The sequence below is a fragment of the Neodiprion lecontei genome, chromosome 5 (genome assembly GCF_021901455.1).
Source record: "Neodiprion lecontei isolate iyNeoLeco1 chromosome 5, iyNeoLeco1.1, whole genome shotgun sequence".
In the NCBI taxonomy this organism is placed as follows: Eukaryota; Metazoa; Arthropoda; class Insecta; order Hymenoptera; family Diprionidae; genus Neodiprion; species Neodiprion lecontei.
In genome coordinates this window covers 33,998,625-34,012,708 of record NC_060264.1, presented here as the reverse complement: position 1 = coordinate 34,012,708, position 14,084 = coordinate 33,998,625, and the positions used below count along the sequence as shown (strand labels likewise).

General features: G+C 44.9%; 2 protein-coding genes across 3 annotated transcripts in view; both read right to left on the bottom strand.

Annotated features, from left to right (window-relative positions):
- LOC107218562 (ephrin-A5) overlaps nucleotides 1–14,084 on the bottom strand; it is a 440,911-nt gene that overhangs the window by 351,836 nt on the left and 74,991 nt on the right. The window lies entirely within an intron of this gene.
- LOC124294529 lies at nucleotides 2,083–13,491 on the bottom strand. The gene is made up of 3 exons (XM_046740065.1): nucleotides 13,329–13,491; nucleotides 3,076–3,188; nucleotides 2,083–2,383 (listed from the first exon to the last, which is right to left on the bottom strand). Exons 1-3 carry the CDS (start codon nucleotides 13,371–13,373, stop codon nucleotides 2,125–2,127), a joined length of 417 nt encoding a protein of 138 aa, XP_046596021.1. The 5' UTR covers nucleotides 13,374–13,491; the 3' UTR covers nucleotides 2,083–2,124.

The following is a 14,084-nucleotide window of genomic DNA, read 5'->3' as shown; positions in this document are numbered from 1 at the left end:
TGGTTCTTGAGTAGCCATAATTGCCTTCATTGTCAATTTTTAAACCTCAATTTGCGTCCGCCGCCCGTCTGCAGGGTGATGCTTGAATTCATATCCGATCGAAGCTCGTTAAAGAGTACGAAATGAAAACAAATTCAAGGATCTGGGTTACGTAGGTACATGAATGGAAAAGGAAGGAGGCGATTGGCTGTGAAACAAATATATTGAGAGTGTTCCTGACAGTCGAATCGTTCCGGGATCCGCACTCCATATTTTTTTCTCCTTCACACATCACCCACCTATTCGCGCGTCTGTATATCATATTCTATCGGGCTTCAACGGATGCAGTATTTTTATAGATTGGACGGGTCTAATATCCAGGGAGGATCCCTCCCGAAATTATGGGAATTCCCATTTGCCGGACAGCCTCGTCCGCCGGGACGAGTCATGTCCTGATTCTCAAATTCGCCCCTGCCCTCCTTGGAGCCGTTACCGTTCGAATGACCCTGGCATATACTATACGGTATCCTTGCCGTTTTATTTCACTGGACATATTCTGGAATAAGACTGTCAGCGCCATTCGTGGATCAGCCGAGGCTCGGTAGAGATAGTCGGGCAATTTATTTCGCTCGAAATTCTATCCTTTCAGTTGGGATCGGGTCACGACGTCTGGCCAACTCCTCAAATACCCGCCTCTTCTTCACGGACCCCGCGTGAATTTTATATCACCTACGATTCTACAGCTGATATATATATACAAACACCATCTTTTCTGTCCCTCTCACTTATACGCAGCCTTGCGTCGTTTTAACCGGTACATCAAATTCAACGCAAATTTTTTTTTTCTTTTCTCTTACTTCGCTGCTGGTTAGGAATTGACCTTGAAATACGAAAAAAAAAAACGAAAACTTCATTCGTGGTAGTTATTAGAAAATTCTATTACAATAAGTACACTATTAAACATGATCGTGAATTTACTACACGTTTTCTGTACAAAATAGTTGTCAATTTACGAAATCAGTGCGGGAAGTAAATTAATATGGATTTGTCTTAAACTTACAATGAAAATTTTTGATTTTACTAATTGAGTAAACAGTATACTTATAGTGGATTCTCTGTTCTGCGTCCGAATAAAACTTCCAATATAGTGTAGGACGTTCCATATAGCAATTTATAACAGGATATTGGTACAATGACGGTTTTGAATGCTCTCGTGTGAGTACACGAAAAGTTGGTTAGTATAGTAATAGTTAACAATAATACGATTTCATTGGTTTCATAATAAGAACGTAAAATCAATTTATTTTTGCATCAACATCGGATATTATCACGATCATAATAAGTAAGAATAGTAAAAAAAATTCTGGCTAGAGTTACAAAACTCATTCTCATCTTGTAAAAAATGAAAATAGCCAAAGTCTGTACAGTAACAACAATTAAAAATTGTTCCACTTAATTCACAGCATCATTCCAAATTTTCTATCATCTATCTCGACCGCTGTTTCAAAAAGTTTTGAAATTAATAACACAGTATCCGTAGCCGCAGATTATCTTTGGCGAGAGGAAACGAGGGTGAAATACAGGACATCGATGGATGGTGGATAAGGGGATCAATACGCTAGCTGGCGGGGATGAAAAGGGATTAGAAAATTCACGGCTCAACACGAGAATCCACTTCGATCTAAGACAGCAGAGGCGGGAGGAGGGAAAATTTCTGGGTCACTCATTCGACGTCGGTCTCCGCGTGTTATCTTCACGCATCATTTAGCCCTGCAGCACGTCGTCGGGTTAAAGCGTGGAAGGGCAATTTGATACCTTGATAAGAGATCCAGCAGCGCTCGGTGTTCCGCTCGAAGTGTTGACTACGAGCTGAGCGAGACACCGCGGGGTGCGAAATATTCGATTTCCTCCCCAGATCCACCCGAATAACCTACACGTACCGTTGTATCGTATCCCGCGACATTCTCTCGTTCTCCGCCAGATTATCTTCGATCTTTGCTCGAAGGAAATAACGATCAATCACCCGCTTAGAGCCGTCCAATTCAATTGGACCTTTATTGCAACTACATATTTTTTACTACAATTTTCATCTAATTAATTCTATAATGTGACCGTTCACCTCTGATCCTTTCCCGTCACTTTTTCTTAAACCTCCATGTTCACCCATTGTTGAACAACTGGGGATGGCGTGCCGTAGATGTTCGCTGTATTTTCGGCGGAGATTTGGCCATTCGAAAAGAACTCGTATGCATCGGCCGCTGATTCAACTTCGAAATTTTTTGACCCAAGGAGTTCCAAGGTGGTTTTAGCACTTCCAAGCTGCCTGGTCTCTTCAATCTGCGTCAGCTTCACTGTCCGTAATATATCCAAGAACGGTGCTTTGAACTCGGACAGTTTCAGCATACTGTTGTTAAAAATAAAGCACACTTTTCATCCTCGTTATGGCGTTACCACCCTCGGCTGCTTTAACCCCCAAACAGTTAAGATCCAGTAAGCGACAAATTTATACCCTTATCTTAATACCTTTACGGTTGACTGAGGAGTTTTATTGTTTAATTAAATTTGCAGGTTTTTTTTTCATATAATTCAGAAAGTACACGGAAACTTTTTCAAGAAATGTTAAATCCCGTTTTTGTAGCATTCGTATGACACGAAGTTTCGTTTAATCAATTAATTGAATAATTGACGAACGAGAATTTCTACGCTTTTCGCAGGAAATTGCTCGAATGTATTCTTGAATTGAATGGAAAACTGATTTGCTTGTTTTGCTGTACTATTGAACGAATCGAGAGAGAGAGAGAGAGAAAGAGAGAGCGAGCATGATCGAAGCACATAAACCATAGAGCTGAACCCGGCTTGATTGAAACGTAAAATCGTTTCGATTTAACAATGACCTTTACTGGCGTAGTAATTTCGATAGTTGAAATTTCGAAAACCGATTGTGGTGAATCACGAGAAAAACTAGCGAATACATTGTCTGCCGATAGACGTAATTATTTTTTTCGATAAATAATCGCTATCAGAAAGGGAAAAATTTCCGCAAACTGGATTGAAAACTTTGAGGCAAAAGGCTCATATTCGTTGTCCCTTACTCACAAGTTGGAAAAACTGAAGCAACACATGGCGAAAGCCACCATGACGATAGTCGCCCTCCGGATGTTTCGGCTCTCGCAAGATGTGATGGCTCTTCCACCGCGTCCAGTTAACGACTGATTAATAATACGTACAAGGATAGAAACTCAGCAGTCGTCGATTTGAGGTATTTTAGTCATCGCCATGAAATGAAATTGGTGAACACAGTTTTCGCCCTCCCTTCGCCAATCGCGCAGTTGAGTCCCGTTTACGTAACTTAACATAAACAAGGATCCCTCGAATTCGCCTTGGACGAATTTGAGTTGTTATATGTAATAACGACCGCCAATCAAATCCAACGGTTTCAACTGTCCAGACCAAACGCGAGATTTTCGAGACGGTGAAGCGAGGAGGAAACGAGGTTACCTCCGCGTAATCAGCAATTAGTCAAAGAATAGCGCCCCAACTGATTTCAATTAAGCCTCAAACGTGCGACTGACGTATCCGGTGGTAACAACCCAACCATACCTCCGTCTTATCCGCGTATAAAAATGACACGTTTTGATAATTGAGCCCTTCCTAATTGAATTCTGTCAATTCAAAAGCACCCTGTCGAGCCCCGAAAGATTAGGTGCATCGAAACTGCCGAACGTCTGCGTCCCCATCGGCTGCTATTGAAATGCCGAGTCTTTGGTCAAAGAAAAGTCGTTTTTCGTGTATAATTCAGCTCCTTTGATCTCCTGAAGATTATTCAGATCCGGTTAATATATCAGTGTATCCAGAGTCGAGAAATTTGAAGCTAAATTTTGTAACGGAAGTGAACATAGCATCGTGCAGTCGAATAAATTGTATCAGTCAGTCTCTTGGTGAATATATCCACAGTTTCATTCGTGTGGACACCCTTAATTAACAGGCTATAAAACCGGGCGGAGAATTTCCTCCTGGTTGTGCAGTGCTGCTGCTGACTTGTAGACGTTATAATTAGTTTTTGCAAAGAGAGAGAGAGAGAGAGAGAGAGAGAGAGAGAGAGAGAGAGAGAGAGAGAGAGAGAGAGAGGGGGGGAGAGGGGGGGGGGGGGGGAAGAGGCAGCAGCCCGGGAATACGGGAGAGGTTGAGTCACCGCAGAGTCCTCGACTAAAATTTCTTCATCTGCCGGTACGGGTTCGCGTGCTAAGAGATACCGGATTACCATAAACCAGACGGGGAGCAGCAAAACTCTCCGAAAGTCGAAATGAAATTAATAAGATGCTGCAGGATGTGTATCGGGTATTGGCTTGGCGTATCAGTATGCCGAACGAGGCCACCGCCCGATCATAATTAGCATTTAATTAATTCGACTAATGCGCGAAACACGTTTTTACTTACGACTAAGGACCCGAATCGACGGTTGCAGCCTCAGCGTTACTTGCGGACGAACCACGGCCCTGAGATGACTCGTTTGAAATTCACTTTCCGATAAGTTGGGCAAATTTATCACTACATCGAATTGAAGAGGATTCAAGTGTCAGACCAAGATTGAGAGGCTCGACGCTCCTTCGCTACGCTGCCATGCGTCCTTACAACGCCAACCTGCAGTGTAACTAATCTGGTTACTCATCCAGTTGCCGTTGCCTGAAACTTTTTGTCCACCCATCCCCCCTTTCAGCTACCTGGCGACGAATACGTTCGCGTATTTTGCGCGCGGAATTCACAATTAGCCTCGAGACATTAGAGTTTTTAATATCCTCACCGTTTCTTTCTCCTCATGCATGTCACGCGTCTGTACCAAGGCAGGCGTACATCTGCGCATGCCTATATGCAGATCTATACGACGTATGTATCGAAGGTCCACTCTTTCACTACTCGAACATTCTACTACCGGAGTGCTTAAGGTCCGCATAAATCGCTAGAGTGAATAATGCATGCATACTGCAGTGGTCCAAAGCACAGGGTTCACAACCCGTGTACACGTGTCCAAGTGAAATGGATCACCATACTCGATGTGGAAGATGATTGATTAGGTCTTCGTTCATCACTGTATCAGAAATTGTAGCGATGTTTGTTCAATAACAATAAGAGGGCATGAATATGTTTCGGAGACTCGAAGTGATCAGGACGATCCAAGATACTGCTTTTGATCCCAAAGGTCTTTCCAACATTCGGTACTTGAACTTCTAGCATCCACAATGAAAGTATGAACTGCTTCTTGTGTACTCGTGTGTAATGTGGACGGAGAGAAACGTATTTCGAAAATAATTGAAGTCTTCCCGATGGTCCAAGACGCTGATCTTGTTACCAAAAGTCTATTCCGTATTCTGCGATAGAACTTGAAGCATCCACATAGTGAGAGGGTGAAATAGTTGTGCACGTGTGTATAAAGTGTGGATAAAAAGGTACCTCCTGAGATGAGCAAAACTAAGAGGTGAAAAAAAAGAATAAGAGACAAGGAAAGAGGAGTAAAGATAGATGCATGTCTGTGTTAGGGCCCCCGCAGTGCTGCTCAGTGTTATACCGGGCGCATTGTGCGTCTCGTTGCGTTTGTGGAGGTGCGTGTTGAGAGGTTTCACCTCACCTCACCTCGCCCCGCCCCGTCTTTCACTCCCGTCCTCTCCCCCTGATGACCCGATCCCGTGGCACATAGCACGCTAAAGCCACCACACTTCACTATCTGTATAAGGATGCGGTAAACCTGTTCCGACCTACGTCTTGCGATGGGATGCTGCGATCCTCTGTTGGATGCAGGCACCGACGTATCTCGCCAAAATGCCGGCTCTCAACTCGACTCCTCTTCTCCTCCTTTTTCTCCTTCCTATTTTTCTTGCCAGCATTACCATGCACTCGTCCCTGATCATTCTTCACAATCCCGTCGCAGTACATGTTGCCTAGATTCGTATTAACTGTCTCTCAAATTTTTCCCCATCATGCTTCATTTCCCTATCTTTCAAATTTTTCTTCGTCTTCTTCTTCCTCATTGCTACTATGCTTCGAGCCAGAGTCGTACCTAAGGTGAATGCATCTCCGAAATACCTTCGCACAGGTGAGTTTCCATCTCTTTGAGAAGAGCCGATGTGCAGACTGAGGTCATGCCATGCCAGGAGAGGAAGAGAATCGTGGTATGGAATGGAGAGGATGAGGAGATGGCGACGGTACGCGAGGCAAGGCGGTTGTTAGAAGAAAATACCTTCGCGTCTTGGTTGGGTTGTTTAGATGCCGCTTGTTCTCCCAGGGCATCGAAGATGGGAAGAGATACCATACGGAAACGATAAACGATAAACAATAAGACATACGCAACCAGCCGCCGGTGTTGTTGTCTTCCGCGGAGACTTGTTACAGGCACTCACTCACACGCGGAAACAAACCCGCAAGGTATAAGCTAAATTCACCTGCGCCTTCTTTCTTCAAAGCACAGCGTTTGTTCTTCTCTTCTCTTATTCATCATCTATATACACAAGTTTCTTCGGACATTTACGATCTCGCTAAAACCAAATATCAACTCGCTAAAAGTAGTGAACATCGTCGTAGCAAATACTATTAACTGTGAACAACTACTCGTTTTAACTGGCAATATTTGCCGGAAATGGAAAACGTTCCGAACGGCTGGGAGCGGGAGCGAATGGACGAGAGCTATCGATGGTATATTTCTCGTAGGGTTCGATCGTTCGCGCCGAGTCACGCTGCACCGAGCAGCTCCATAGGATGAAACTTCTGCTAAATTAATTTCAAACGATTTACATATGTCGCCCCCCGCCGCCACCGCCGACGCTCTACTAGCAATGTACTCACCTACCCTGATCCCAGTTTTCTATTTGCCCGCGGTTCGAATCACCGCAGCAATAATGGATCGAAACAATCTCAGACCTGCAGCAGCGTGCGACGGTGCTGCCCGAGAAGTAACAGCTTGTCGATTAACCGATATCGATTTTCTAACCACTTGTTTTCAAGACTCTGATCCACCGGGTGTTCCAGAAGTTATTCTCAAGTTCATTTTCCCTCACTCAGAGCCGAGGACAAACAGACTGCGAACAGTTTCCTCCCTCTTGACCAGCCCTCGGTTATTTCTATAACGTGGACCATTTCAGGTTGATGTGACTGCTGACCCGCCGGAAGAGGGGAAGGACGAATCACGATATCAACGGTTGGAAATTTGTTTGTCAAACTTTCAGACAATTTTGTAGACCGACATAGACTGGCTTCCGCTGTCCAATCCAGTTGTCTGAGTGGTCATGAAGACTGGATATAGTTTGGACCGCTATCACTGGGGGCCACTTTATTAAAAGCGGCCCTGGACACGCGACGTCGCTCTGGGTGCAGTTACAGTTATTAATTTTGAGCAAGATAAAAACTAGCGCCAACACAGACGAAACGTAACAACCACCTACAAGATGAATCGTACTTTTACGTTGGTGCAGATTGGGTTGAAGAGTGCGGTGAACAGGATGATGGTAAATACTCGTGGTCTATATATTTTCCTACAATTTGCTTGCCCGCGAGGTGGAAAGAAGGTGTGCAAATATTTTTTCCCAGAATTGATTATAACACGAGGAAGAAACGAGACCAGCCAAACACGGCGCATTTGAATGAAGCGTAAACGCGGCACTTTTAAGCAAATAACAATGGAGTGGTCAGGACAAGATGATGTCCGCAAAAAAGTAAGTGAAGAAAGTTAAAGGGGTCGGGAAAAGGTGTTCCGCTCAAGATCGTCCGAGGGTGGGACACGAGTGGTGTATCTAGTTAGTACCCAATACGTCCGTCTGTCCGGTCGTTATACAAACTCCGAGTTATAACATAATCAGTCCTCGTTTATTTATCGAATCACTGCCAAACAATGCCCATTGTTTTCAACGGACCAAGTGCCGTGCCGTCGATGCAGCACCTTTTTGCACACCTAAAGCCTCGTTGTATGAGGTACTTGATTCGATTGCAGAACCGATCGGAATCCGAGAACGTCAGACGTGGTTGTGAAATTTTTTATTTAGTAGCGTACAAGTGGCTCGCCATGACGTAACGGTAAGTTTGGTCTCATGAACGAGGCTTCAGGATGGTTGATGTTGTATCTAGAATGAGATGACTGGTATACGCAAGAAAAAAGCTGACGCATCTGAAGTTCTTAGTAATTATTCAATACCCATATTACTCCCGAGTCTTTTAATTAGTCCGAAGTGAATCGCGTCGGCTGCAATCAGGCTCGGTGAAAAATTGTACGAAAATTTATCCAAAGTGTCTCAACATTGACGCTGATTAATAATAAATAAGAAGGTTGACGACGACCCAGACTTTTTACTAAGGAAAATGGCTTGATTGACGTATGAATAAACGTGGTGGAACAGAGAATGTATAAAAATTGCGAGTTGGAAAGGTTGTGCTGGTGAAAAAATATCACTGTCGAAAAAGTAAGCTTCGGTGCTTTTTCTAGAGTGAGAGCTTCGCAAAGCACGGTTTGGCCGTTTGTGCAGGTGTTATCCAAGGTCGGTGTAAATTTGTCTAAAGCGGCAGCTGCTGAGGAGAGATTTTTTCCGTAGATCCAAGGGGGAAAAAAGACTCGTCGACAGGCTTAGGCTGAAGAGAACCCGCAAAGATTTGCGTTTTACTCTCTGACAAACGTCAAATACGTGCGGAAAACGCTGCAATCTTCTAGTGCCCACTGAAGCGAGATACCCACCATGAGCGAACTATGCTTACGGAGTAAAAAATTAACGAAAACAAAGTGGATCCCTGGCACTGTGGTCTTCGGAACTTCTGCCAGAGTGAATGATATCAATTTATACAACTTAGGATCTGGACTTAATCTCAGATACGGATTTGCACCCACGGGCGGTCTAGGATTCGCCTTGTGTTGATCCCAAAGCTCGTCACTACAAGAGAGTGACGAAGAAACCCTCACGTTTTAGCGACAGAATTGTGCTAATGACAAATTGTGTTCTTGGCACTTCTGCCAAACTGTTTTACAATTTGTAACGCAGAAGCTGATCGAATATTGTTAAACTGAAAGTAGTCGGATTTACATCGATGTGTTGCCACGGAGTAAAGGACCGAGTATAAGCCTTAAATCACCTCCAAGGCGTAATAAAGCTTAAGAATCATGACGCAATCCTGAAGTGAAACGTGTAAACTGAAATTACTATCAGCGTAATTTTTTTCCCGCTTAGCGATGTAGCCAGATTATCTTTTCACACCTGCCACACACCTGTCTGTGCTCAGTGTCTGTATTCCATCCTAGCAACACAGCCTGCCAGTTCCTCTCAATCTATCCTAGTGCATCTTGTCCGAGAGTGTTGATGGATGCTCGCGAGAAAGCGTCACCACAGTCACAGAGTCGACGGTGACCTCAGATGGTGCAGTGTCTTTTTAGTTTCGCTGCGAGCCCAGAATGAGGTACTGTTTCATCGCTACCACATCCTGGGAGTCTGAGGAACTTGAAGTCACATACATATATCAACGGAACTCCATGCGAAATTGGTAATAACGTCGCTGGACTCTGAAAACTGGATGTAATTTTGTAGCCCAAATGTAGCAACGAGTCTAAACCACTCGTATGAGCTGATCCTGTCGCGATTATTCCACCCTATCCATCGCTGGCTCTTGAGTATTGTGTTATCAAATTTGGCGTTCGATATAGCAGCACGTAAAATCCAATCCAACTGTCGCCATAGGATCAGTCGAGAGAAAAAGATTAAAAACGCTAAACATTTCTTTGAACCGGTAGCGTAATAGGAAGAGCACTCGAGAACAACTAGCACATCCTTGCAGGTCCATTTTCTCAACTCCTTCGAGTTGAATGTCGTGCTGTGCCAACGACAAAACCCATGACTTGGATAATGTGATTAATGGAGCTAAATGTCCCAATCCGAACCTTGCCACTCACTCCACCCTCTGTCCGTTGGACAGAAGAACTTCTTCCATCGAGGATCCTGCGGCCCTCGTTCGATCCAGGCTGGCTATGCCTCGGCTCAGCGATCGTTCGATGAACCTGTAAAAGGGGCAATTTCTCCGAATCAAAGGTACCCGAACCCCTCAGCCCAGCAACCGCGAGCTTAAACGCTTTATTTTTCAAACCAAGTCGTTTGCTTTTTTCGTGGCAATAACTCACGTCACCTCCACGAAGGATATTTATTCGTCTCACACTCTCCTCACTTGTATTGCGTCACGTCTGTGTTTCTCATCGCGCAACTAGTCCAGGTATTCATGTTTCGCACTGTCTATGACTTTGCCTCTCTAATACCGCCATTCAAAACTCGTCAAACGTCTACCAGACCTGAGTTTCACGCAGCAGCCGACTAATTAAGCCCCGATCAATATGCGGGGAGTCAAGAGGTGCGTAACTTTGGAGTTTCCAGTCATCAGACCGCAATATTGCCAACAAGCCAAATACCGAGTGGGAAAGATATCCAGAGCTAGTAGTCAGAAGTATCGGAGTATGTGGGAAGAGACAATAACGTTGGGAGTGAGAGAAAAGAAATTCAAGACCCCAACGAAATCTACGACCGACGATCCTCGGATGAAACGACTCGACGTGGAAGGAAGGGGAAAAGTTGGTGTGTCAGAGCGAGAGGAAGATTTGAAATTTCCGTTCACAGAGTGGTGAGAAAGAACTCTGAATATTGTCGCAACGGGGTGCACCTCGAGTTCTGTGCAAGTGACAGTCGCCATGGCATGGTTACACCCTGCTATGCAACGCCGTCTCGTGTTCTAGGGAATATAATATTTTTACTTCCGCACTTCATAGCGCGCTTCTAGAACTGCATATGAGAGGGAGAAGAGTCTGTGATGGACAAGAGTGAATACGTGCGCGTCATGGTGTGAGCTTGAGATGAGAAACTCCATGGTAAAACTCCCCCGACTATGTCAAAGAATATTGCGCGTACAATATTACCTTGCTGTGTCGACTTCTTGATCTCGACGCCATTCGAATATGGTAGAAAAAAAGTCGAACCTTTGTCCCATCCTCGTCGCTAGGGTGACGAATGGCACATTTCTCCCATATTCTCTTTATTTAAAGAAACTCTCATATAAAGTCAGGTATCGCTATCTGTGAATAAATCCTCTCTCAAAGATGTGTCACGAATGTCTCCCAATACGATCGATGGATCCGCACTGCGATGAGCATTCCGGTATTATTTTTTTCTTCTACTTTTTCCGGTAAAACATAATTCCCATTTTCTAAAATTCGCTCCAGTTCTGGATTCCCTCACACATACCGTTACAACGCCTTCGCCTAGACTTCTGCAGCTGCTCTGGGATCCGGACAGAAGGCAAAGTTCTCGCAAGATGCTTCCGCAATAAGAAAACGGGGTAAGGCTGCAGTACTTCGTGAATAAGAATAGTTTTAAAACCACGTTGCCAGTTTCTATCCAATGCTCCCCTCGCACACCACCAACACCACCATTACAGTCGACCTTCCATTGTCTCGACAGCAACTTCTCAAGTGAATATGTTTGGCACAACGTGTATAACAAAAAGGATACGTTACTGAACGGATTTCAGGAGAAGGGGACCTTTTTTGAAAATATTTCGAAAACTCTGTTCGATTCGTAATTCTAGAAGCTCCGAGTCGCTCTAGGCTAGACGATGAAAGGTGCCGTAAGACAAAGTAGGATCAGATAGTAGAGCGCATAGTGTGTCGTAGTAATAGAACCGCAAAGGGGTAGAGCGAGAACGGGTGAGATAAGAAGTTGATGGTGGTAGTAGTGCTGCTGGGTTAGCAAGAATGGAGGCAGTCGACTGAGGCAGGTAGTGATTGCAGCAAGCGGTGTACCGTGGCGAAGGCAAGAGGGTTGGTGACTAATAGCCGCATCCAAGAACTGGACATGGCGGAGCGACCCGCCTGCAGCACCGTTGCACGCTTCCACTTTCTCTCCACGACTCTTGATCGTCATGTACTATCCAGTACCAGGATTTTACCTCTAACGTCCTCAGTGGACAGAGCCGGGTTGTTTTATCCCTCTTATTCCGGTTGGTCCGGGGAATCGCATTGATTTTCCAGAATTACGATAGAAGGCAATCGGTTCCTCACTTCGTTACCGCCCCAGAGGAGCTTGCCCGATGGAATGGGGGAGAGAGAAGACACCGAGATGCAGCTAAACGAATTAAGAGTGACATGATACCGGCGCCCGTTTCGTTCGTGTAGGCAATCCTGTGGAATCTAGCCGTGCCGGATGCTATCCTTCATCCCTTTGCTCCCTCCAGGCACAGAGTCCATAAATGCTTTAATGAAATAGCGAGGGGCCAGCTCAAAGCTGAAAATAAGCGAACCGAATCGGGAAATTCACCTTGCCAAACTACTGTCCAGTTTTCTGCGAGCTCTTATCGCCGAGATCGGACTACGGGTGATCAGCCACTCTATCTGCTCATGAAATTACGCTACTTGATTGTCAAGTTTTCAAATGCCGTTCCTGGTGCCCTCAGCCTTGCCCCGACACTCCGAACCGGCTAACTGCAATCGGATGAAGTCAGAGAAGGAAAGAGTCGAGTGATGGCTAATGCAGTTCCTCTCTCGATCTCCGCACACCGTGTCGAGCTTCGCCAGCGACTATTTAGCGCATGTCCGTCAGTAAAGTAAGTTAGCTCTACCTGCTGGACCGAACCCTCACTTCAGCCAAATGAAATACCAATTTCTAGTGTCAGTCAGTCTTCGTTAAAGTTTCATTACCCGGTGTGAAACGGCTCGGGATAATGGCACTGGCATAGTCTGGTCTGTCCATGGCTTGACCAGACAGCGGCGTTCTTTTTCAAATGGAATATTCATGGACGAAACAAAAATGACAGAAAAGATAGAATATGGCTATGACGTAAAATTTACCGGAGAATTTACAACAGTTGGGTCTACCACGGTAATTCTGAATCTTACGATTTTTGCCTTCTTACCCGCATGGCAACTAATGAAACTATATTGCAGGATCGTTGGAGAGGAAGTGAGACGTGACAAACAGGCAGAATGACGATCTTGGAATTTCACAGGTTCTGGACACGCTAAAATACCGCTATAGGATAAAGACCCTTTCGCTAACTTTCACCGGGCACGAGACCTCGTATAGCATCGTAGACAAGCCGGGGACATATCGTGGTGGCCTTGACTCGCGTTCTTCGACAACATTTGTCTAGGATACGCAGTCCCCCCCTATTAAATCAAACAAGAATTTGAAGATGCACGTTCGACAAAAGAGCATAACTCAAACTTAGCATGTAAAAGGGCTTCCAAAAAATGTCATGATCAAGGCATATATTCTCCGTATTATTTCTACCGGTCGAAAGGAGCTGACAGTGAATACAGGATCACCAAATTCAATCATTCGTTACTTAACTCGTCCAGAGTCACGCATGTTGAAGGTTGCAGGATTTGATTGCATTCGCCAGACCAGTGCGGTTGGTTTAGGCAAGTTTCCACAGCCTTCTTGATCACCCGCCCATCCGGATTAACCGAGGACGGACTTTTCCCAATATTTAACGCTCCAGCCTTAGCCGGCACATTCCTCAGATCCTCTTAATGATTCTTCATGGACATCTCGGCTCTCTTTCCAAGCGATTCTCCGATGAGTTTACGGTCACTTCGCTACTTATCGGCTGGGCGGACAGCATGTATTGCATCCTATCTACTGTCGGACAATGCGAGTCCCACGTTTGTAACCTGCGGAGAAACTTAAAAGAAAATAGAAAAAGGTGAACGAAGCTCGATGATTATAGGGTCTTTCGTCACTCCTACAGATAATCTAGCACAAAGTTTCAATACACGAAAAAATAGAATGTTCGCTGTGTGAGCTTCTGGGTAATCGATGCTTAGAAGATACCGTAAAATCAATCTTATGGATGAGATCCTAACTTGGCTAGTGAGTATGGGTGGAGTTTATCGTAGGTGGAATGATCGACAAATCATTATATAGCCAGACACACGATAAAGAAAAATGGAAATGGGAAAAAACAGAAACTAGAATTGATGGATTAAAAATGGGCGGCGACCTGGGTCACGTGGTACAAGCCGCGCGTGTTACAGAGCCGTTCGTCATGACGTCCCTGTGTTACGCCTAATGCAAAGTAGTAGCAGGGCCCTCCTTTCCTCGGCT

Bases quoted from the DNA above. Each gene is read 5' to 3' on its own strand.
- LOC124294529 (XM_046740065.1), bottom strand. From the start codon at position 13,373: ATGCAATCAAATCCTGCAACCTTCAACATGCGTGACTCTGGACGA. The intron at 3,189-13,328 runs GTTAAGTAACGA...ATTATTAATCAG, and splicing joins ACATGCGTGACTCTGGACGA to TCGTTAACTGGACGCGGTGG. The intron at 2,384-3,075 runs GTGAGTAAGGGA...TTTTAACAACAG, and splicing joins TGCTTCAGTTTTTCCAACTT to TATGCTGAAACTGTCCGAGT.